General features: G+C 42.1%; 1 protein-coding gene across 21 annotated transcripts in view; it reads left to right on the forward strand.

Annotated features, from left to right (window-relative positions):
* The window catches only part of col13a1 (collagen, type XIII, alpha 1), a 94,513-nt gene that overhangs the window by 47,294 nt on the left and 22,258 nt on the right, over positions 1 to 24,961 (forward strand). For 7 of the 21 annotated variants that reach the window (XM_035606269.2, XM_035606271.2, XM_035606275.2 and 4 more), the window contains 17 exons: positions 1,681 to 1,707; positions 4,371 to 4,421; positions 5,934 to 5,969; positions 6,438 to 6,464; positions 6,755 to 6,781; positions 7,058 to 7,084; positions 7,185 to 7,211; positions 7,645 to 7,671; positions 9,679 to 9,750; positions 11,290 to 11,352; positions 15,165 to 15,248; positions 15,442 to 15,483; positions 15,594 to 15,611; positions 16,099 to 16,125; positions 17,404 to 17,448; positions 20,536 to 20,562; positions 21,583 to 21,627. In XM_035606269.2, coding sequence (XP_035462162.1) covers positions 1,681 to 1,707; positions 4,371 to 4,421; positions 5,934 to 5,969; positions 6,438 to 6,464; positions 6,755 to 6,781; positions 7,058 to 7,084; positions 7,185 to 7,211; positions 7,645 to 7,671; positions 9,679 to 9,750; positions 11,290 to 11,352; positions 15,165 to 15,248; positions 15,442 to 15,483; positions 15,594 to 15,611; positions 16,099 to 16,125; positions 17,404 to 17,448; positions 20,536 to 20,562; positions 21,583 to 21,627 — 672 coding nt within the window. Of the gene's footprint in view, positions 1 to 1,680; positions 1,708 to 4,370; positions 4,422 to 5,933; positions 5,970 to 6,437; positions 6,465 to 6,754; positions 6,782 to 7,057; positions 7,085 to 7,184; positions 7,212 to 7,644; positions 7,672 to 9,678; positions 9,751 to 10,739; positions 10,782 to 11,289; positions 11,353 to 15,164; positions 15,249 to 15,441; positions 15,484 to 15,593; positions 15,612 to 16,098; positions 16,126 to 17,403; positions 17,449 to 20,535; positions 20,563 to 21,582; positions 21,628 to 24,961 lie in introns of all 21 variants that reach the window. The other 14 variants (XM_035606272.2, XM_035606278.2, XM_035606285.2 and 11 more) reach the window with 12 other exon arrangements.

Raw genomic sequence — 24,961 nt, forward strand, 5'->3', positions numbered from 1 at the left:
GCAATGAAAAATAATTATATGGTCTGACTCAACATAACCTGTAGCTGTGACCTGTTTCAACAAACATTCCCTGATTTTGCTACAGCATCCAACAAAGCCCAGAATCTTTCTGTTTAAAAAGCGCAACAACTTATTGCAAAATCTGTTTTACTTTGGCCTGTAATTTAACGGGTTACCACACAATTCATTTTGAACATTTCTTTTGGATATAGACATATTTTCAGCCCCAGCCACATGTGAATAATATTTCAAACATATTTTTTATTCATACATCAGTGTGGTCTCCGTAGCTTACAAGCCTCTCACCTAGGTAAGGAATTTTTGAGAGTACGAAAACAAGTCAGAGAGTCAGTTATAAGACCTCCAATATTTTAATGCCAAGAGTAACCGACTGAGGCTTTTTAGTAACAGATATCCTATATTTATTTTCCAAAGAGCCATAAAGGCCTCTGAAACAGCTTTTACAATGTGGTTACTGTGAATTACAGGCATTAGTATCAATTCAGTGTAAAGTTGAGAGCATCTGCGATAAATATGTTATTACCCAAAGTGGATTATATCTGACACATTAAAGGCGTAAAACACTGACATAATTTTGTTCTGATTTTAAGTGAAATGCCAGTACTGGTGAACTGGAGTGTTTGTCTAACTCTGCTCCTGAACTGAGCCGTGTTTCTCTCAGTGAAGTAACACGTTTAACCCTCACTCTGATTTGTTGTATCAAGGTCTCTGATATAAAATCATCCATCTTGATGCTACACGAGTGTAGATCTCAGGGTACAAGTAGCTCTTCACCACACTGAAATACTCAGTGGTGGAAGAAGTATTTAGACCCTTTACTTCAGTAAAAGTACAATAATGTAAAAATACTGTAAAAGTCCTGCAGGGAAAATCTTAAATAAGTAAAAGCAGCATAATGTAGTTAGTTAGCAAAAGTACATGTTCCAGATAAATCAAATCTGCTCAAACTTGTCTGCTCACTTTTCAGACTTTTGCTCTAATCTTTGATTTTTATCGCTGAGATGGTTGATTATACGAATATTTATTGACATTAAACAATGTAAGACAGTGGAAATCACTGGTTTCCTCTTTAACAGTGTGTTTTATGTTAAACGCTTATTATAGTATCCACTGTGTAAAATCATCATCTTAAAAGTAACTCAAGCTGTCGAATAAATGTCGTGAAGTAGAAAGTATATTTCCCATTAAAACGTAGTGGAGTGGAAGTGTAAAGTTGCATAAAATTGAACAAAATTGGAATTAAGTACAATACAGATTGCCAGTGGTGGAAAGTAAGAAATTTGTAATGTCTCAGAATGCACCACATCTAATCGCGATGTTCGGCCATCGTGATGAATCATGAATTGGATCATGACATCTGGAACCTTTATCCTTATCACATATTAACTGATGTGTGAACTATATTCTAAGACCATCTGACAGGACACTTCATTCGAAAACACTTTGGGGAGATTTTGCTTCCACTCAGCTCCACTTAACCTACACGTAAACTATTTCCCCTTAGTTCTGTCACCAACCCCCCTCCCCATCACTAGTGCTGGAGGATGCTGCATGCCCTGAACCATCTCCATGACTCTAACACTGGTTCCTCTCTCTCTTGTCTCTCTCCTCCCCTCACACCTTTTTGCATGCTACTGTGTCTGCTGTGACTGATCCCAGGGCTTAAAAGGACACGCAGGGGAGAAGGTAAGTTTAGGAGCATGTGCTTAATGCAGGATGATTAAGCACCAACCAAAGATAAACTGCAGCTTTGTCCTATAGCTTCCTGGCTTTTGGTTTGGAGTCTTTTGGTTAGCTGTGGTCAAACCAGTCTGTTTGTCGTCAGCACAAGGATGAGTTGTACACCCCCCCCCCCCCCCCCCCCCCCCCCAAAACATTGACATTTAAAATCAGCTATCACTTGAGACATTGCAATGATGGTGGGTGGTGGTGTTGATGGCACGTGTGAAGCTTGTATTGTGTGTACAGGTAGCATGCAATTTGAATGAGTAACTCCAGTCTGTATTTTTAAACATCATCGGGATCACATTCTATAAATGGTTTCCCACCCTGGTTGGATTACCTGACCTCTTTGCACAATGAAACACAATAGTAACAATTTGTCACATAAGCGTCTGAAAGTTCTAATTCACGACTCCCCAAAGAAAACGCAGCGACATTTATAGAGGCCACAGCAGAGCGCATGAGGAGATTCTTAAAGAGAACACGTAGAATGAATAGAGTTGCACATTGAGATAAATAATGTTGTTACTGGTGTGTCCAGCCACAGTTTAATCTGAGCTCTCTGTCTTGTTGAAGTTACTGTAAATACGAGCTGCCGGCTGGGAGGGAAAAGATTGATACTGGCCTCAAGGTGGAAATTGCAAGTGAGGCGAGTTTTAACTGGAGGCTCCACCATCTCCCTCTTGGCTTCATGACTTGCAAAAGTAAATCTGTCAGCACTACAGGGATGTAAAAGTAAGTCCAAATGATCACGTTTATTCACATCACTGCGATGAACTCTACCCACAAAAAGTCTGATGTCTGGCGTGCATTGTCGGTGGTTCACCAGTGGAAATCAAATCAGGGGTGCGGGTTACATCACGTTAAATGCTCGGCTGCTAACAGGTAAAACTTAAAAGCTCAACACTTTTACTGGGCCTCAAAGATGCACAAGTCAAGACACAAGTCATGCTGATCTAAAACTCTAAATGTAAAAGAAACTGTTTGTTCCCAAGAAATTGCCACAGGGCACACTTAAAGCCCTACCCGGACTTTTCGGGAAATTAACCTTCTCCATCCATTGTGCCGACTGACCATATTTCACCTAATGTTTCTTTTCCTTTAAGCTGCACTTGCAAACACTTTTCATATTAACAATGACAGAAATTGATCATATATTTGGCTCACTGTGGTGAACACTCAAAGGTTAACAACAAGTCAGTGGTCCCCCTGCAGCTCTGCAGAGCTCTTTAGCCTCCTTTACTGCAATTTTTTTTTTCCAACAAGCAAATTTCTTTTCCTATCAACTCTGTTTCCAACAGCACCACCTGCCCAGCTCCAAACAGCAGACAAACAAAGTTAGCAACTAGCTGAAGAAGGATGATGATAATGGATCTGTGTCTACAGCTAACACATGCGCCATAACATGCTGTTGTATCCTCACTAAGTTGTGTCAAAGCCGGAAACGTCAGATTTATGGATTTGTCCTCATCTAATACAAATATGATATGTGACGTGTCGGGTCGAGTGTTTCTACGAAAGGGCAAACACACAGCACATTCTTGAATGTCACACCGCCGTGATAAGTGTGGTTGTTAGCCAAGCACGAGGAAACAGAAAAGGTAACCTGACCCTCATCAGCATGGAAGTGGAGGGGCCCGCTGTTTGGATCACTCTCCAGATGAAAATCCAAAATAATCAATTGGCTTCCTTCCTTCCATTGATTCCACAAGATATTACTTGTTGACATGACTCCATCACATCACATCTGCAGAGTCTTTTGCTGCACATTCACCTGTTCACGTGGTGATTTGGGATGACACCAAAGTTCACTGTCATGTCCATGAAACCAGTTTGAGATGACTTTTGCATTTGTGCAATGGAGCCTGATCATGCTGGAAGTAGCCTTTAGAAGATGGTAAACTGTGGCCATGAAGGGATGAACATGATCAGCAACAACAGTCAGATAGACTGTGACATGATTGATTGGCATTAGCAGTTAGCAAATTCAGATTCATCAGACCAGACTGTGTGTTTCAGTCTTTAGCTGTGTCCACTGAAGAGTCAGGTTTCTGTTCTTTGCTGACAGCATTGAGACTGGCGAGGTCTTCTGCTGTTGTATAACCGTCCACCTCAACGTTGAAAGTGTTGTCCAAGTTGAGTAGATGCTTCTCTAGTCACCACAGTTGTAAAGAGTGGTTATCTGAGTTACCGTAGCCATCCTACCAGCTCCAACCACTCTGAATTGTTGGGACTTTTGTGTCACAAAATTCCAGGAGAGCAGCAGTTTCAATCATCGTCCGACAACAGGAATGATGCCACACTCAAATATCACATTTGTCCCCATTCAGCAGTTTAACATCTAACCGTGCAAAAAGGTTAAGTTTTAAGATTAACTTCGCCGTGGAACTTTCTAATGTTGCCAGAGCTTTACAATGCAATGCATGGCCAACCTGGTATTCCAAGAGGTGTTTTTTAGTGTATGTGCTAGAAGTAGACACGTTGTATGTAGGTGCTGGCAGAGTGAGTTCCCCTCCACTGCAGCTACTGTATTTACATTTGGAGGAATGCAACGATGTCTCACTGATCTCTTGAGTTGACTGAGAAAGCAACTTGTGTTTTCTTCCTCTCTTTCTATCTGTCCACAGGGAGCGCCAGGCGAGCCAGGTCTATCTATCATTGGGCCAAGAGGACCTCCTGTAAGTATCTTCACATGTTCCTACACCTAATAAACCTCTTATCTTCAATTACTGCAGCCTGCCTGCACGCCAGACTATTTTATGAGCTGCCATTTTAGGAGGCGTCTGCTTTACGCATTAGGTTCTCACACACTGACAGGCATTTTTCAGTACTGTTGATTAAACCAGACAATTGAGACTTGGTCTCTCCAGACTCGAGGGGTTCTGGGTTCCGGTTGAGAACTGTCTTTATTCAAGAGTGAGCAAGAATTCACCACAAATGATGGAATAATACATTTCTTTTTAGCAGACTGTGTGGAGACAGTGGCAGTGTTCAACAGGTTCGGAGGTGTAATTTGGCCATAAATTGGATCATTATTCATGCTTGTTTTATCAGGAAGCAGAGGGAGAAACCTCTTCTTGGTTCAAATGCGGTCAGTGTTCGTCATCCGGGCACCAGGCCTCAATGGTTCCTTTTGTTAAAACAGAAATTCTTGGGAGGACGAATGGGTTTAGGGGTTATTTTTTTTCCTTTTCTTTTTAATTTTCCCAACATTGCCTCATAAATTGCATAATCTGACTTTGAAAAAGAGGTGGCATAACCGAGAGTCTAGCCAACTGAAGGGAAGCACACATCTGTTTTTCTAATTGATGGCTATTACAATCTATACCTGTGTGCTTGCCCATGCTTCCTGGATGGTAATAGGCATTTCTAATGAGGAACAGGCCGTGGAGGAAGCTCCACACAGTAGGAGTCAAGTCTTGAACGTAGAGAGCGCGTCAGTCAGAAAACACTTGGAAGCTTGTTTACCACAGCAGGTGAAACTGACATGAGAGACTCCAGTCGTGACCCTAGATGGAACAAGGGAGGTAATTCAGCAGGGAGGCAACGGGAACAAGAGGAAATGGCCTCGTAGACGAGCCAAGCGCTGTGACTTCATTGCCACATTGTCATCGGGTCATCGGGTTGGACAGATCAGTGCAAAGATATTTTCCACCGAGAGGCGGCTTTTCACCTTCACAGCTTGACTGTGGGCTGCAAACAGATCACTCTGTAGAGGTGTGTGTATCCTGTTGTACTGCACATACATAATGATTTCTTAAAAGCATGTAGGGGACAGTTTTAAAGAGATAATTCTTGTTTTCCATGCTAGTTTGAAAGGTGACATTTTAGCCAAAACATATTTTACTTTTTTACTTTTTCAGGAACTTTTATCCACGCCTGATGGTCTTTGTTAGTGAATGCATCTTTTCCATTTGTCGTAGGAAATTATTTGTAACTAATAGGTCTTCTTATTTGTGTTGAAGTTGGCCGTGGAAATTCATTTCTTGTTCTTGGGAATTGTTCTTTGACAAGCTTGAAGTGATAAAATGCACAAAATTATGAAATCATGCATAAAATACCACAAAGGCTGAACGTCACTGGGGAAGAGGAGTGTATCTTCTTTCGCTGACCCAACCTCGAGCAAATTCCTATACCAGCCTTTCAGAATTACAACAAACAGACTGATTGCTTTTCTGCTTCTTTTCCAGGGACAACCTGGAACGAGAGGATTCCCAGGCTTTCCCGTAGGTCTTTGCCATTCTGTCTGTCGGAGATAATACTGTAAATGATGCTTTGATGTCTGGATGGATGTTTGCAAATGCTAGAAATCTTAGATTTTACCATAATAATTTAAATACAGCAAACCAATAATAATAACACATACAGTGTTCTGTAAATGAGCTTCTGCTTGAATATGCATCTATTAAAGTGAACTAAATAAAATCATCAATCGATTGATCACTATAATGGAGCTGCATGTCCTCTCAAGCAGTGACATTTTAGTCACTCATTATTGTCATGGTTTTAAAAAAAAACATGTAATCTTTTTGACTATATATATATTTGATTATATTATATAGATACTACAGCACCCAATACAAAATCAGAAAAGGCACAGATTTCCTGGAGTGCTGCTCGGCTGCAGTGCTCTGTGATTCAATCGCTGCTCTTCATATGTACTCACGACATTTCCCTCTCTTCTCTCACCCTAGGGTCCAATCGGGATGGATGGCAAACCTGTGAGTTTCCCCCGAGTTCCTGTCCAATAGTGAAATAACCGCATAACTGAAAGCCCTTTCAGTGCCCAGAACCCAGTTCCCAGTGATGATAATAGGCAATAATTAAGTTAAGAATGATTACGGTTATTATTGTAATAAAATCTCTATTAGTGTCATTACTGTTATTATAGGGTGGAGTTAAACACGATACGGCCGTTTCCAAGAGTCTTTCCAATTAGCTATCTGAATCAATCAATCTGTTTAGATGTAGTTATTTCATCACACTTATTTATGTTTTAATGTTTGCACAGGGACAGAACGGACCGAAGGGAGACGTGGTGAGCACTTCTTAAATTTTTTCACAAGCATAGTTGCTCTTTTATACTCTTACCAACATTGAAGCTGTCATGTGAGCGTCTTAAGCCTCGGATGTACGATTGCATTGAACCTTGCGTTGGCTTTAAGGTCACTTTAGATGCCTGTTTATTTTGAACCCACAAAGTCATAAAGAAAACTGCTCCTGTTTATTGGAGGCAGTTATATTCAGTCATGTGAGGCTGAAAATATATGCCCCAATCATACTCAAGACTGACCACGATGCTGGTGTCTTTCAGGGTCAGCGAGGTCCTAAAGGACAGCCGGTAAGTTTCTTAAATCTTACATCTGAATAAATAGCCAACTCTTTTCTTTTTATATCTTTTTAGATAACTGTATAACCACCTGCATGTGTTTGCTTTCTAGGGGGAACCTGGACCCAGAGGCGAGAAGGTGAGACATGGTTTTCAGTAGTTTCACAGTTGAGTCACATAAGGAGCAACAGTCCAGTGTAATGCCTAAACTGGCGAGAAAGAAAAAGATGAAAGAAATAGTTCAAAGTTCAAGGTGGAGATGTCCTGAAGCTCAAAACACCACATCCTACATTTCCCACAATACAATGTGGTGGCTTCTTTTTTGTTAAGGCTTCCCCTGCGTGGTAATCGCAGTCTTTCAAGCTAAATGCCCCCAATTTGTGACACAGCCTTTCTGTCGTATGACATCATCAGGATGTCCCTTATATTCGGCCAATCTTTTCTCGAACCGCAGACCACATTAACTGAACTGTTACTGTTACATCTTCAATGTAAAACTACTTTTCAACACCCTGTGTGAAGATCTGTGGAAAAACTTTTCTGACTGAACTTTGTTCTTCTGTTCTCTCCAGGGCGTATGTGGGGACTACACACACCGGGTAAGAGCACATTAAAGTGGAATTCATTCTTTCTGGCTACCACTTCATTATCACTGTTAATGCTGAAAATCTGAAATAAATTGTAGACACCTTTCACAATTGCAATTTAACTTTTATTGTGACAAATGACTGAATCTGTGCTGTTGTCAATCCTGCAGCGTTAAAAAGTGTCTTTCCATGTCAGAACAGAAAAGTGAAGTTGGAACAGGAGAAACCGTACTGCATTAGCTGAACAGACAAATGTCGGCCAGCGCAGTGATGAGTAGCACATGCAGAGCTCTGCAGATCTTTAGCCTGTGATCTCTGGGGTTTGGCTAGTTGAGACAAAAAACAAAACAGGGCAATTACCGGCAGCACACAGTCAGAAATGATAAGAGCCTGTGTGTGTGTGTGTGTGTGTGTGTGTGTGTGTGGTGGTGCCAAGAATGAGTCTCCTGTGTACAGGGGGATTTTTCAGATAGCTTAGTCCATTTCCAGCGTAATTCAACCTTTCAGTTGTTAAACCACTCCAGTTATTAAAGCCCCCGAAAATAACAGTGTGCATGTCGAAATGTTTTCTTTATGGGCTGTTATCAGTAATGCATCATGTTGTGATACACATCTCCGGACTAAAAAAGGCCTCAGGCTAGACAAATCTCAGAATGGGGAGTCCAGAGGAAGAAAGAGCCAGAGAGGTTTCGGGGGCTTGATGTTTTGAGCCTGGAATGAAGCCAAGCTCCCAACAAAGCCGCGTGCCTGTTGAATTTGTTTTCCATGCACTTCTTCTCTCAGCCCCTTGCAGCAGTTTGTAGGGGAGGTCCGTTCCCAGTGTGCGCACACTCCAGGCCTCAATTACATAGTGAAACCCGTGGGGGTTGGGGGGTGGGGGTTCCTGCTGTTGAAGGCAAAATGTTCAGTGTTTGGAGAGTTTGCGTTTCAAGACGAAGCCCGTAAGAAAGGTCAGCGTGTCTTGTGTTTCATGTCATTTTGTATTTTTACATCAGCCCCATTGTTACAGCAATAATTCAATATTTTGGGAATACACTTAATCAGTTTCTCTTAGACAGTGAGATGAGAGGAGTAATATCAATCTCATACCTGTTCAGAAAGCAAGGAGCTGGAGTCAGGTTGTGCTCAGCAGAGCAACACCATTTTTTTCACCATGCACGGAGACAGGCTAGCTGCTTCCAGTCTTTGGGTCCATCCCATTTCCCCCCTCTTGGCCCTGCCCCTTGGCCCTACCCCTCCGTTATGCGTGTTCCTGCGTAGGGCAGGGTGTCCCATTTCTTTTGAAGATCAAGGGGTTGGTGTTATCTAACCACTTCAAACCCCTTCAAACAGCCATTAGGGTGGTCAGATGTTGACTTCAGGTGGAATGGACAAACGGAGGGGTAGGGCTATGGGGCCAAGTTGGGGGGGAAATGTGACGGACCCTTTATGCTATGCTAGGCAACACTCATTCTGACTCAAGCTCTGTACTTTGCGAACAGGAGTGAGTTTGATAACCACCTGGTAATTTCACTTACTGAAAGAAAAGAAGACTTTCCTCTAAGCTGAAATCATCTTAAAGGTTCGGTGTGAAGGATTTATTGGCGTCTAGTGTTGAGGTTGCAGATTGCAGCTCACTGAATACCCCTCCCCCCTTCACCCTCCAATGTGAAGGAGAATCTGTGGTGGCCTGCAGGTAACGTACATTTTCTAAAGGCCCTCTCTTGAGCCAGTGTTTGGTTTGTCCTTGTAGGGCTACTTGAGAAACGTGGCGTGGCAGACTCTGTATAAGAGAAGCTGCGCTCAATGGAGATGTGAAGGGCTCGTTTTAAGATAACGATTCCTTGTTTCAGGTGATCATTCACTAATGAAAACATCATTATGAATATTAAACTCCATTGCTGCTAATAGATCCCTTACATCCTGCACACTGAACCTGCAAAGCCAGATTTCATAATACGTGACTCTTTTGTTGCTGGATTATGGCTTGTTGCCATCATCACCGGCACTAACTGAAATGACCACTTCCTCGGTGTGTAGGACCTCTTTGTGCAGGATCTTCCATTGAAAACCCTGGCTGCCTTGCGCTCCAGTCAGTCTCTGATGTTGAAGGTTTGTGGGTGCCTCCGAACACCCTGAACGATATCCCTCCGCAGGGGTGTCACCAAGTCGTGCCGCAAAGAGAGCCAGTGCCCCAGAGCCTTAGGCTCTCCTCAACCCTCTGCTCTCCACCCCAAAGAAAAAGAAAATGAAAAGACATTTGAGACTTTTTCATAAAAGATACACAATATGATCGACATAGTACACAGTTTACAGCTCTTTAAATTGTTACTGGGATAAAGGTGAATTGTGCATACAACTGAAGCACAGTGATGCCAATATTAAAATTAAATCTCTGAATTGAATCAAGTTTCCATTTGTGTGCACATGATGTATGACACAATGATATAACTAAAGTTAAAATTACTGTGAGATGACAGTATTATTTTCAAGCTTGCATTTTTGAAGAAAAAAAATAATTCAAATTCAAATGACTGAAACATGAATTTATTCTGATCTGTCATCAATTACAATTAAGTAGGAAAAGAAACAAATCAAATAAATGGCAAAGGCAAAATTCTTCTTCTAAACTAAAGTTGTCAGCACAAATGGAACATTTTTGATTGAATTATTTCACTTTTATATTGGCAGCTCTCGACCTTTTATATTCTTAAACCTGTGCTCAGTTTTGTGGTGGACAGCTGAAAATGGTGAGGGACAAAGCAGCACACTTGCCTACTTTTACTACATTACTACATACCCTTACTTATATTTACTTATAACATGCTGTATATATTTCCATAGACAAAGTACTATTGTTACTTTTTCAGCTGATCTGCCTTAATATGATGCGATGATCATACAAAGGAAAACAATTAGTTCCAAAACTAACTTAACGAATAAGTCTCACAGCATAGTCAAACGTGCTGTAATGTGGAAATATGTACCCTATGTGTAAAGTAGGCAAGTTGGTTTGAGCTGGTTCTACTTGGTGTCAGTGGGATCCCACCTGTACTGCCCTCTCCTAAACCTGTATCTGATTATGCTGGTCATCTCAACAGAAGCGGCGCATTGTACAACCCTGTGTTGGACAGTTGGCCACAGTAAGTCTGAATGTGTACTGTTACCTCCACTGCTGTACTCTCTTTGTGGCAAGACTGGCGTCCCACCTCTGCTCCGCTGCAATCTAGGGGCCTGGCTTACTGTTGATGGGGACATTGATGCTCACAAGTCCCTGAATGGGGGGATGCTTGAATTGCAAATAAAACAGAAATGTGACACATTCACATCCCTTTGAAATAAAAAAAAAAGGCATCACAGTACATCAACCCTCCCCTTTGCCACTCCAGGCCCATAGTTTGCTCTGCCGGTGCCTCTTTTATTTTGTCTTTTCTTTCTTCAACCTTGTTTCCTTTTTTCCCTCTCCTTTGCCTTCCCATTTTCTTGCTTTTCACTCTCATGTTCTATTTCTCTTTTTCCTCCACACCCCCCTTCCTTCCATCACTCTCCTGGTTCTACCCTGTTTCCTTTCTCTGGCCTCCTGGTGACCTTTGCCCTGTGACCTTTTTGCACCGGTGGCCACCTGTCCTTTGTGACCCCCTCCCCCGGCAGATGTTGCCCATCACCGTGCGAAACATGCCCTCAATAAGCCCTCTAATCTTAAAACGCCTCAAGGTACAATTCTCTCTGCCCCCTACTTGCCCCCTCCTCTCTGTCCGCCCCATGGATGCCAACCGCCGTCATCTGTTGCGTCAAACTGCCCGACCCTCCTCTGCCATCATGCTGTAATTAACCAACTTTTGGCTGCTAATGATTCTGAATGTCATATTCAAGTGAAAAGCTCGTCTTTTAAGGATGCTTGGCAGGAAAACAGACGGAAATGCCGTCATTTTTTGACAAAGCAAAGCACAACTAATTTAATGCTTTCTTAAATCCAAAGTAGCCAATGGTGCGGAAACACGATAAACTAAAGACTAAAATGTAAATTAATCCTGACCAAAATCTTTCACTAGAATTTAATGGGGTGCTACTGTGACTTAGCATTTCAATTCAATAAATATGTAGAACTCAAAAGAGACCATTAAAAAAATGTTTTGTCAAATGTAGGCAGCTAAGGCAGATATGTGCTGACATTAAGTTCCTGGTTTCAGCTCCAAAATGCTACATTTCCTTCTCCTGCATTGTCTTTTAAAATCCACACCCACAGTTTGTAATTTGTGCTTCCTGTTTCACGGGCTGAGTTGTTCTCTGTGTGGTTAATGCTAGATGCATAACATAAATACAGTCATACAGTGAAAACACAAGCTCGACTAACATGATGTGAAGAGTTTATATTACCTCTCTTTGATAAATGTATCAGTGAACAACAAAAAGTACACTCCCGTGCAATATCACTAAATGGTAAATGACTAAAAACCTGAATTGTATTCCTTATGTTTTAGTGTAGTTGATTTGATTTCACGTTGCAGGACCGGTAGGTAGAATTTTGTGGCATCTAGTGGTGCGTGTGCAGATATTAACCAAATGAATATAGGAGAACCTACTGTGGCCTTCAGGTGAAACGAAAATTTGAAGGGCCCTCTTTAGAGTAAAGTGTACAAAAAGTACAACTTCAGTTTAACAACAGTCAGTTCAAATGTGCCCATTGTCACAAAAGTTTGTACTTTGTACCTTTGATCACTGGTACCAATGTGAGCACACCTCTGAATTCCAGTTATTAACATGGACAAAGTCATAAAAGTGACCACCACAGTTTTGTCTAATTAGGCCTGGTTTGTGTCTAATGCCACATGACTCCATATGGCGAGGAAATGTCTGAAGGGAGAAACCAGATTGTTAGGAAACCGGGGCATCAGTAGGTGACTAAACATACGCAGAAACACAGTACCAGCAGTGATTGCGATGTATAGGAAGAGCCAAACAACCACATTGTACCATTTATGCAACCCTGCATTTAAATTGGCTTGGTACAAGTGTTATCTGTGGAAATTGGTGTTTCAGTGACTGATCAGACAAAATGGAAGCGATCGAAGGAAGTCAACCTCTAATGATGACATCCAAGAAGAAAACCATTACTCACAGTAAGATTCAACTTTGTCAAAGACCAGGAAAAGAGTCCTGATGGATGTTTGCAGCAGTTTCTTTGGTCAAATAAAACCACAATATTTTTTGGGGGGATGGGATGAGGTCCAGCATCCTGACCAGGCTTGGACTCGGACAAGACTACCATGGCGACTGCACAGTACTGACCATGAAACATGGAGGCGAGCGTGTGCCGTTGTGGGGCTGCGTCAATGAAAAATAGATGTAGGGGATGTGACATTTATAGATGGAACTATGAATGTAAGTTTATATACCCAATTACTGAATGAAAAGATGGCTCCCAGGCTCCAGGACATTGGCAGGAGAGGAATTTTCCAACGTGACAATGATCCAAAACATACTGCAAAAATCAACCGAATGTGTTCCCTGACTTGAATTCAATAGAAACCCTTGTTTTTAAATTTGTATAGCAGAGGACAGAGCCAAGATATAAAACAACAGCAAAGACCAGCTGAAAAGAATCATCTGTGAAAAACATTTCTCCAGAGATTTGTTCAAGACTGGCATCATCCACGTCAGGGATGTCATCAAAAAGAATTTAAAAAAAGAATCTCACTAATAAAGGCTGTACGGAAGTTCGATGCAGTTCTCTAGTACAGATCTTTCATCTTAATTTAATTTAATAATGAGCTCGAGCTTTGGCTAGAAACCAATCAAATTGTATTAAATGGACAGGATTCATAATTTCTTAACATCCTAGTGATATTTAACAGGAGTGTACTCAGCTTTGTTGTCTTCTGTATAACCTCTGAGGTAAGCCCAACATGTACAGAGACATAAATCATATCTGGACACATTCTGCACCGCAGGACAGGGGAGGAAATATAAAATATGGACCCAATGTAGTTGAGTATGTTCCCCATTATATAAGAATAGATGCTTGGCAGTGGATGCTGGTCCTGAACTGCTATATGTGTGTTCTCCTTTAGTTACAAAGTGATTGCTGAGTGACTGAAGTAAAGCTAGCACTGTGTTCTCCTCTAAGCTGGACCACATGTGCAAATAAATCATGCACTATAGCATCATACATTAAATGCTGTGCCAAACTCGTTGCCCTGTGTGATAATGGATATTTCCATACAGGGAAAAATATTAGACGCGTTGAAATCAGGAAATTTGATGTCACAAGCTGCATGTATAGCTGGGAATTATTCCTGCTCGAAAAGCACAAGAGGGGATGATTCAGGATGCGTAGCAGCCCGACAGATTTATTTGAGCCCGTGCGATGTGTTTATTCGTTTCATTTTAAATTTCCTTTATTTGATTTTGTTTAGTCTTGGCTTTGGTTTGAGATAATCCCCAGGGCTCTGGCTGTCAGTGGACAGTCTTCAGAATAACTGCAGACAGATTAGCTGCCTACTACACAGAAGCTTCAGGAAATATCAATGTCAAAACCACGCCCACCTCTTTCAAATAAATGCCAAAGCGTTCTTTTGCGATCTCTAACTACAACTTAGTTTTTACCCATTGTTAGGATATAAAGATATACTTAACTAATGTGAGCTCAAGTACCTTTGACAACAAGGTCCAGGCCCATTAGCCTTACTTCTGGCGTGTCAAAATTTAAAAAAAACTAGGTTCAATTCTTCCTGGTGCTTTGATGTCATAACCACATCTGTGATAAATTATTCGTAACTAAAAGTAAACCTAACCGTTTTCTCTGGAGCTTTTTCACCTCAGTGGCCTTCACCCAATACAACTTGCTCAGGTGTCATCATGTGACTTAAAGTACCAGACTTTGGTAACATAACGAGGAGAATCACAAACTATGTCTGTGTTCCGAGATTTTGGTCTCTTGTCTTGAGACGTGAATGTCTTACTTGACCGTTCCCGAGCCGTCCACTGAAATCTGGTCAGTGACCTTGACCGCCTCCCAGTTGCTGCTGCCAGGCAGTCTTGGTCTCATATTCACAAATAGATGTTTTGGTCGGTCCTTAATCTTTGGATTGGGATCCAAAACTAGTCCCTTAGCCCGGGTCCTGGGACTGCCAAGGTACAGAAGTTCCGTATTTACGTCACATCATTTCATGTCAATGGTGGCTTCAGCTTCGATCCCTGTCTCACCTTGATCATATCCTGACACCTGGACAATTTACATTACCTGAAGTCCTTGAAATGTGGTAAAAGCCCCAGAAAAGCTAGTAAGAGAACTTTGAGATTAGAATATTTTGTCGCAAAGGAGTGTCACCTGCCAAGGTCAAGAATGAATGTCCGTGCCCAAACACTAAAACTACTTGCCTTGCTCTCTGCCTAACCGTCCTCTTTGCAACTGCCCTCCCCCCCTGCTACCTTTATTTGCAGTGTAGTGTGAGGTTGTTGTGTTGGCATGGCCAGTGTGGTGAGGCTCTTCCCAACACGGCAGGTTGTAACTCAAGGTCTCTCAGCAGGGCGACCCTGGAGCGCAGGGACCCCCGGGACCTCCAGGACCCCCAGGAAATCCAGGCTTGAATGGAGTGGGTGGTTCACCGGTGAGTCCCAGTCTGGGTTCAGCCAGAAGATTTGAATTCTGCTCATACTCGTGTTGATAAGCAACCTTGAAGAAACATCTCAGCTTTCACACAGACAAGAGAAGTCGACAAAGACTCAAAAGTGTGGACTTTTAAATCAAATCAATTCAGAATCATGTCTCTTTTTCATTTTCTGCTCATCTTTTTCGTACAGGGTAAACCTGGTGAGCCCGGCAAACCAGGAAAAGACCCAAGGGTAAGTCTGGTTCGGGGACTCCTCCACCTTCATTTTTACCAGAACCTTCTCATTATTGATCTTTTGTCGGTGTCATTTACCTTCCTGCGTTGTCTGTGTTTTTTCTGCAGCTTTTACCAGGAATGAAGGTAAAAAAAAAAGAAAAATGATTTTCTTATCCAAACAGTTCTGAAAAACTAGATTAGCATTACTGTGGCTTCTCACGGCGACTCTAGTCATTCCACGAAAACACACTCAGGTCCAAGTAAAACAGTTCACCAGAAACAGGATGTTTCCACTCGGTCTCTGCACAGCTGCTGCCCACCACCTACACAGCAGAAACACCATATATCCCTGTGTTTCCTTTGGACTGGACGAGTTGTCACAGATTATTTCAAAAGAGCAATGTTCTCACAGTTGTTCTCACTGTAATAGGCTGTAGCAATAGCTGAGCGGAGCTGCAGCATGACCAAAGAAAGCATTTTGGTAGAAAACATGACATTGCAGACCACAAATCAAGCCTAAGCCATCAGACTCTGTACCTATCTGTATTCCCATCTGTATCTGTCAATGTAAATCTGAATTTGTTACACTGGCTGGATATGTACTTATGTGCACACTGTTTCATATTTCCAGGGTGAGCCTGGAGTTCCGGGGCAAAAGGTGAGCTCCCCTCTGTATTTCACCTTTTGTAAAAAATGATATACAGTTGTTAGCATTTGGACAGACTGAGTTGAAAATATTTATTCCAGGACACAATTGTATATATTGTCCGATGAGTAATTTATGGAAATGCAATTGTGACCATAAAGCAATATCCATCCATTTCCCAAGGTATTGGTGGACTTACTGTATATGTATCATGTGCATTTGAGTATCTGTGGTTGTTAGTGCTGAAGCAGAAGGAAGTAGTATTTCATGTTGCTCTGCTTTGCCTTAAATACATCGAATCACCGAGCATGTCACTAGGAAACACCTGTCCAGCTGCTTGTTCGTGCCATTAACCTATTAGCCAATCACGTGGCAGCGGTGAAATGTATAAAATCCTGTAGATACAGGTCAGGACCGTCAGTTAATGTTCACATCAAACATCAGAATGGAGGAAAAAGTGACTTTGACCGTGACATGATTGTTGGTGTCAGATGAGCTGGTTTAAGCTGCTGATCTCCTGAGATTTTCACACATACACACACACACACACACACACACACACACACACACCTGTCTCTGGAGTTTTGACTCAGAATGGTGAGGAAGCATCAGTTATCAGTTCTGTGGACGGAAACACCTTGTTGACGTGAGAGGTCAGAGAAGACCGAGTCACACTGGTCGGAGCCGACAGAAAGGCTACGGTAACTCAGAAGACCTCTCTTTACAACTGTGATGAGCAGAGAAGCATCTCAGAAGACCACGTCAGTTTTCACGACTGTCACTACAGCCAAGAACTGAAATCCAATGAATCCGTATTTCTGCCGACGCTGCAGATGGTTGAGTCAGAATCTGGCATCAGCAGCATGAATCCACGGAGCCAACCTTGCCTTGTGTCAACAGTCCAGGCTGCTGGTGGTGGTCTTACGCTGTGGGGAATTGTTTTCTCGACACTCTTTGGGCCGTTACTACCAATCAATCATGGTCTGAATGTCACAGTCAATCTGAGCATATTGTCGCTGACCACAGGAGATTGGCAGCATGAATGTGCAGCAGACAACGCATGGAGCGCAATCTCAAATCAACGTTCCCCAACGTCTTGCCGAAGCAGTGACACGAACGGAGGCTGTGAGAGCATACTACCCAGTGACATCCGAGAGATCATAGTTTATAAGTTCAGAGCTCTTCTGGAGGATATGGTTCTAACAAACTATTAACTATCTGCAGAATGTTGCTGTCTGACTCACAACTTTTTTGTGTTAGGTCAAATTTGGTGTCTCTGTCTTTCCACAGGGTGATCGAGGCGACGAAGGCCCGTCAGGTCCCGTAGGCCCGAAGGTATTTAGCTCTCTATCTGTCTTATAACTGGTATTTGGTTGTGGTGTTGATATGTGTTTTACGAAGGTTCTAGGCAATAAAAAAAAGATGTGATTAGCTTTTTATTCACATGCCATATGTACATTAAGTACATTAGTTACTATCATTCCTTTCCTAACACGTTGTCGAAGTAAGAAATGACAAACAAAAATCTGTATTTCACGTTCCATTCTTAAGCATTTTTCTAATTTTAACAACAGCAGCAAGAAAGGATTCATTTCCGTGTTAAGTTCTCTGCTCTCTATGTTTTGTCTTCGGTAGATACCCTCTTGAAGTCAGATTGCTTAAGTTCCATATTGTTAGAGTTTTTTCATGAAGACTGTGAAGTTAATTGATTCACTTGGCCCTTATTGGCAAGCGAAAGCAGTCTTTATTTTAATCTTAACTTCTATTGAATGATTAAAAAAAAAATATATATATATATATATATATATATTATATGAAGCTTTGAGGGTTGTTTAAAACTTATGCCATATAAACACAGAGGCTGTGACCTCACAAAATGAGGCAGGTAGCATCTGCTACCACATTTATGGTTTTGACATTTAATGAAGGGAAAGTGTTTGCCGGATTATTGCGTATTATTTTTAGGGATGGAGACACAGCATGTCCACACACACACACACACACACACACACACACACACACACACACACACTGATATAAGCATGCACACACTGTGTGATGACAGTCGATCTAACCTTGGCTTTGAAGTCGTTTGGGGGGGTCAAAGTGAGCTCTGCCCGCTACGCTCTCCACATGCTTGTCCTTCTGCACCTTTCCGTGGCTTAACAGACTTCCTCTAGAGAACACACACGGAGACACACGTGCACACGCACATGTACACAGCAACTGCTCGACACTAATCCAAGCCATTATATGGCATTACAAGAGACTTTTGGGTGGGCTTTAGTGATGACTAAAGGAAAGCCGCCAAGTTGTGTCTTTCACTTGAAATAAAAACAACAAAAGAATGAAATAGAGTCGTCTGAGTCTGTGGCAGGTCAGTCCGGGACAGGGGACGAGGGTGTCCCGCTCACGCTGGAGGAACGATTTTTACCGAGCTCTAATTTCACTTGAGTAGGAGTGAAATTATAGGAAAAAGGAAGGAATGTAAATGCTGTTAAGAGTGTTTAGAGCAAAAAATGATAATCTGACACATTATCACCTCATGAAGTTGCCATGGTTATCATATTAGCCGGCATCAGGTGGACTCAGGGCAACATTAGCATCCATTTCATTTGGAGTTGTGTTTCTGGCCGAATGGCCAACTCCAATATTGACAGTTAGCTCACTGGCTCTTCAGCTGCTGGGGCGGAGGGGGGGTCCCGCTGTGTTCACCAGCGAGACGCAAACTTGGTGCACAGTGGGTTTGGTCAATTCTTTCTCTCACAGAAAAACAGCTGCATGTCCTAAAAACCAAAAGAGACTCAACAGCTCCATAGAACTCATCAGAAGTAGTCTGTAGTTGTCCAATTTCCTCGAGGGAAAGATAAAAATATTACCACACATAGTGTGTGGGGAACACTACGGTACATTACCAAACCTTCAAATACAGTGATAGCGTCTGGGGATCCTCCGCAGTTTTTGTTAGTAAAGGCTAAGTGATTCAAGTAAAAAAATATAATTCATAAATTCTTACATCCGATAACTGCTTGTGTATCTTAACTTTTTCCTCTTACCCGTCTACCAAATTCCAAGGACGCTAAAACATGTCAGTCATGTGGATATCGTGCTGCTGCAGTTACAACAAGGCCACAGAATACAGTATACACCAATGACACGACTCTCTGTGGAAGTAATTTTGCCTGGAGCCAGAAATAAAAACTCCAGATTGAATGAACTGCAAAGGTCACGGGGAAAACACAGTGTTAAGTCTTCAGTTTATAAAGCAGCTTTTGCTGCGACTCAGACTGCTTGAAGTACCTCGTAAGCTTCTGTGCAGGTTATTGCCTTGTAAACTTCCACCATTCTTCCGCCTCGCTTTGTTTAAGATCAAACCCGAATCCTGTTTCTGTTTTCTGCCCTGAGCTTTATGAAGTCATGACGCTACTGAGATGAAGGTCACCAAGAGGACAAGGAAGGGCCCTATTGCAGGCACCGGTTTACATCTCGGTTCAAATTGTGGCGCTACAGGTTCTACAACAGGGATGAGATAACTCGTGAAAAGCAGATTAAAACGAAATGCAAACTGCTTATTCTGCTTTAACATCCACGTGCTGAGGCTTTTGACTACGGCTGGATATCAGCACGGATTTGCCAATTCCGTTTTATCTTTATTCACTCAGCCCTTAATCAGTATGTTTCGATCAATTCTTCATTATTCATTTCCTGCACTACCTAAAAACATATTCACTGTCCATATTCCAAAAAATAAGTACAGCTCAATACAGCACATCCACTTTAATGATCACTTTGACCTCAGACAGATCAAAAACTCAGTCTGATTCATCTGCACTGTTTTTGATGACAACACCATAAGCCTGATATCTGCAGGCACCTGTTAGTTAGCGTTAGCTCCCTCATATAGCAGCCATGATCAATTTTCCTTTTCTTTTTCTTTTTTTGGGGGGGATGAGGCCTTAACTGAACCAGCTACAACAAGTCACCCCTGCATTTTGCACAGCAGCAACTGCCAAGATAGATCTTGAGATTTTAAAGAATCGTTAATGGATTATTCAAATAAACTTCTGGATCAACAAAATCCGAGAGTCTTGGGTGTTGAATGAGGTAGACATCTGCGGAAAAAGAACTAAGTCACTGCATCTTCAGATAAATATATTTAATTTGAAATATTGTTAGTTTATTCATCAAACCCTACACTTTGCTGGGATGTGATTCTTTATACTTTTTTGTACTACGACCGGATGAGCCGGATCCATGCTGCACTTCTTCTCCCCTTTGACAAAATTACGACAAATAATTTTTGTCAAACACAGTAATTTTACTACTTATAGAGGATCTTGAGCTCCATCTAGTGGATTGATCTGATTGTGGTCCGTTTTTTTTTTTCCTTTATATAATTGCATTATCTGCTTTGCTTCACAGGGAGTCAAAGGTGACCAAGGAGTTGAGGTAAGATTTTGTACTTTTTCAATTTCTTCTATATAATAATAATGCCAAAATATATTGGGAATAGCTGCCAGTCAATGTTACAACCCATGTCCTATGTTCTGTACAGAGCCATAGCTAAGACTTCAGAATTGCAGATATCCTGAGTCCAGGGCCCTTCCCACAGGTCCCTCCTCCCCCTCTCCTTCTCCTGGGTTGGCACTTGGCTCACTGGCCAATCAACCCTCATCCTCATGTTGAGCTAAAATTGGCCTCAGTGAATCTAACTTCAGCATACAGGCTGTCATGTTAATAGAGGTGGCCTATTACGAGGTGGGACGGGCTGGGCCAGCAGGTCGGCATGCTAGTAGATATCTCCGCAACACAATGCTTAGGCTTCTTTGATATAATCTCAAAACTGTTATTACATACAGACTGTTTAATTAGGAAGAGAGCCTGTACTCATCAATACATTAAGAGACACATTACACACTCAACTACGCAGTTTGCTCACAGAATCACAAGACACTCCTTGCCAAATTAATCAGCCAGGTTTGAGAGAGATGAGTTATTGTGTAGTCTTAATTCAGCAAAGTGTTATCACAGCCCTTAGGTTAGGATTAGGTTTATGGAAGCCGTTACCAGTCCTATATGATGAACCTTTCACCGGGAATAGGATAACTGAGTCTGGATCTGTGTCTAGAATAAACCTTAGGTGTACATGCCAATCAAAGGGGGTTAACATGAGTCACCTTTTTTGCCTGGATGAGAAATCACTTCTCCACTGGCTACTGTTTAAGTTTTGTTTTTTTATCCAAGGCAACCTTTTTGCTGCTTTGATCCAGGGGACCAAAACATTAGAAGGCCCCTGATGTCGCCTCTAAAGATTTAGATCTTCTCCTGTCAGCTCCATGTCAAGAAGGAGCACTCCCTTTCCCCCAGAGCCTTTGCTCATCTCTGAATTTTTTTCCCCTGGTTGAGAGAGCGTGTCTGCTTTTACTGCCCCGCTGCTTCTCTGAGCCGCTTCTCTCGTACACTCTATAGGGAGATGAAGGAAAGAGGGGTTTACCAGGAGACAGGGGCGAGAAGGTAGAGTGACAGGCAAGCATGGAGTTGCGTGTGTGCGCGTGTGCGTGTGTGTGTGTGTGTGACATGTCAAGGTTTATTTATGCATGGTGAGACCACAGATGTCGCCGCTCCGGTCTGGATGAGTGAAACCCTGGTTAAATTTATCTCCTAGAGGAAAGGCACTTCAAAAAACTTTGAACTGTGGAGCTGATGTCTGTTTTTGAACAAAAACAACCTAAAAAAAATTAAACACATATGCTAAGGATCTGTTTTTTTCTTCTTCTTTTTTTCTAATCTCTGCATTAATTATCTGATGCACTCCAGCACCTCAGGAGACCCAGGCGACCTAGAGCAGCTCCACTCGGTCATGGTAGCATGGTAGTAGCAGTCGCAGCCATGTGTTTTCTCCATTAAGCCTCACAGATGGGGTGGAAGAGGAAGAAAAAATCAAAAGCAGAAAAAACTTCAAGGAAAGTGCATACTTGTTGGTATCCACAGGAAATAGCGATCTGGAAACAGCCCGTATTGTCTAATACCGGAGAGAAATTGCTTTTGCAGGCTGCTCCTTTATTGTCAGGGTATCGTTGCTTGAGGAGTTGCGGCTTCCATCAACCCAGGGGAAATCTGTTCTATGTATAATCTCATAGAACTGGCCGCTGGTGCCTTGAGAGCGAAACAGAGTGGGCCAGATAGAATTTTTGTGGTGTACACAATGACCATTAAGAAGCGCACAGTACAGACCATAAATGATGACGTTTCTAGACTCGAGCGCTTCAGTTCCAAAGCGCCCAGCAGGCAACAGGCCCATGTCTAGACACGGAGGACGCAGACAAAACGACCACCTCCGGGGCTTGTTGCTTTTTTTGGGTAAAATAACCTACACAATGTCTTTGGACTGATCCAATAAGCTCTACTTTTGAAAACAACTTATATAATGATCTCATGGTCTAGTGTTCCTGTAGGTGTATTGGCTAGGATTTTGGAGGAAATATTAACAGAGGGGAAGACGGCAATTAAGTTCTCCAGTTGCTCTGTTATTCGTCAGTGGCCAAATGTTGGTATGCAACACTTATTGTTTTGGATTTCTAATAGCAAAGTTATGACAAAACTGATTTCTCGAATACGTCTATGGTCATTTTCATTTGCTTGTGCACAGAGGTTATTGAAAATCAAGGAGTTGTTTAAGAATTCCACATCTCCTGAGCTAATGAGACTTATTGGGTTTGTCTAATTACCCCCACTGCCTGCCAGGCTCTGTAGAGACCATTTGTGAATAGGGTATTGTGGAGTAGGAAGTAGAAATCCAAGGACAAGTAGGAAGAATGAAGGCACTTTTTTGAATCGTCAGTGAACCGGCTTATGGTTGGTAATCCAAGCAGCTGAACAAAGCCTGAAAAGGCAAAGTGCGGAATAGGAAGTTTGAGAGGAAAAGGACAAGGGTCGGGTACAGATACTGGCAGGAATGAGGAGAATAGGAATAAAGAAAAACACTGGTGACATTGCAGGGAACAATGGCAGAATGAGCTGATCAGGCGAATGGGAGCGGATGGATGCGGAAGTTAGGGGAAGCAATAAGGCTGAAACACTGAGTGCAACCGCTGGACATGACGTGTAGGGAATGACAACAGATAGATGACTCGCAGACTGATTGGATCAGCTCTGTGAAATATATGGTCTTATCTAGAAATTACCTGCCTGAACATATCAAACCTGGATGTAATTGGCAATGTTGTCATTATTTATTTTTCTTGTATGTATTTAATGTTTCAATGTTACCATGTTGGATATATATCATTACGTTTTGTGAGGTTGATATTTGCATTGTCTTGTGCACAAAGAGTACCAGGCTTTTCATTTTTCTGCCCTGATGAAGGCCCAAAGAAGTTGAAACTAGTTTTACTAAATGTGCCTGACTCAACAGAGGCTTTAAATACATCTCCTGTACTGGTGGATGATTGCATTTCCTTTATGAGTCATGGTGACTGATCGAGCTGACCCTCCATGTAGTTGTGGAAATAAGGTGTCTGCATGGCCTCCGTAAAGAGATTGGCATATTGATATATCGTCACATGGCATGCCAATGTGACAGATCCACGTGGGCCTGCACCCGCTGAGTGTCGCAGAAAGGGAGAGCTGTTGAAATGGAAACATGGTGGATGAACGACAGACATCCAAGGCTACCAGGGGAATGCTGCTGCAAGCCGCTTGGCGTAGTCACAGATCAAAGGGAGATGCTGTTTCCTGTTCAGGAATGTTGGTTGTTGCCGAGTGTCTCTAAGGAACCCCCCCGTGTTTAGCCTCGTCACCACTACGAAGTGTAGCGGGGATAATCAAGGTCCTGTGAGGCTTTCCCACACTGGACATGCAGTCCTTTCCATCTCCACCCTCCACCTGACACATGAATGTGAACAGTACAGTCACACATATCTGACCAAAGAGTACCTGATGTGGCATTCGTAGCAGTAGCAGCAGTAGTAACTAATATGACCTTTGACAACTGCAGCCTGCTGTTCAAAGATTCTTCAAAAATGTTAACAGTAATCAATGTACTGTAGTTTAATTATTATTTGATTATTAGTTATTAGTGGTAAATGTATTTACTAGTTAATTTTGTTGTCATGTTTCTGTGGATAAGATAATGTCAGGGACATCAATTGTGGCCTCTTTATCTCCAATCTGTGTTGCTTGGTCCCTACAGGTCTGATACTGCTGCTCTTTCCTGCGGTATACCTTAGGGTTCCATCTTGGGTCCTTTATTATTTGCTCAATACATGCTTCCCCTATAGGTCACATTATTATCAAATGCAGATGTGTACGGACAAACTTGATCGCCATTAAGGGTGGGATAATAATAATAATAATACATTTCATTTTTTTTAACAACTTCTACTGACCACAGATGAGACGGAGGCTCTGGTCATTGCTCTTGAAAATATAGCTATAAGGTTGCCCAGAGTATTTGGCATGTTTTTTTAAAACAAAAAAAATGTGTCCCAACCTGAGCTAGAGATGATTATTCACGCTTTCTCACATAAAGAGCTCCTCACAGTCAGGTACCTGAGGACTGTTTTTTCGTCCTATATAGGTGATATACTAAATATATTTTTTATTATCTATCGTTAACATAGTAATTATTATGATTTAATACATCTACAGATGTTTTATACTTAAAACAGTCAAAAAATCCCACCCCCCCTCCTGACATCTTGGCTTGCCCTGCTCTCTAGTGGCACAAAAGATGCACAACACTTACTCAGGGACTAAGTTGATTGGTGTGCGGTATGTACAAAGTCTACAAAATATCCACTACAAAGCAGCCATGAGTGTGCTTGTGTGGTCACAGCTGTGGCTGCAC

This window comes from Scophthalmus maximus, chromosome 10 (genome assembly GCF_022379125.1).
Source record: "Scophthalmus maximus strain ysfricsl-2021 chromosome 10, ASM2237912v1, whole genome shotgun sequence".
Lineage (NCBI taxonomy): Eukaryota > Metazoa > Chordata > Actinopteri > Pleuronectiformes > Scophthalmidae > Scophthalmus > Scophthalmus maximus.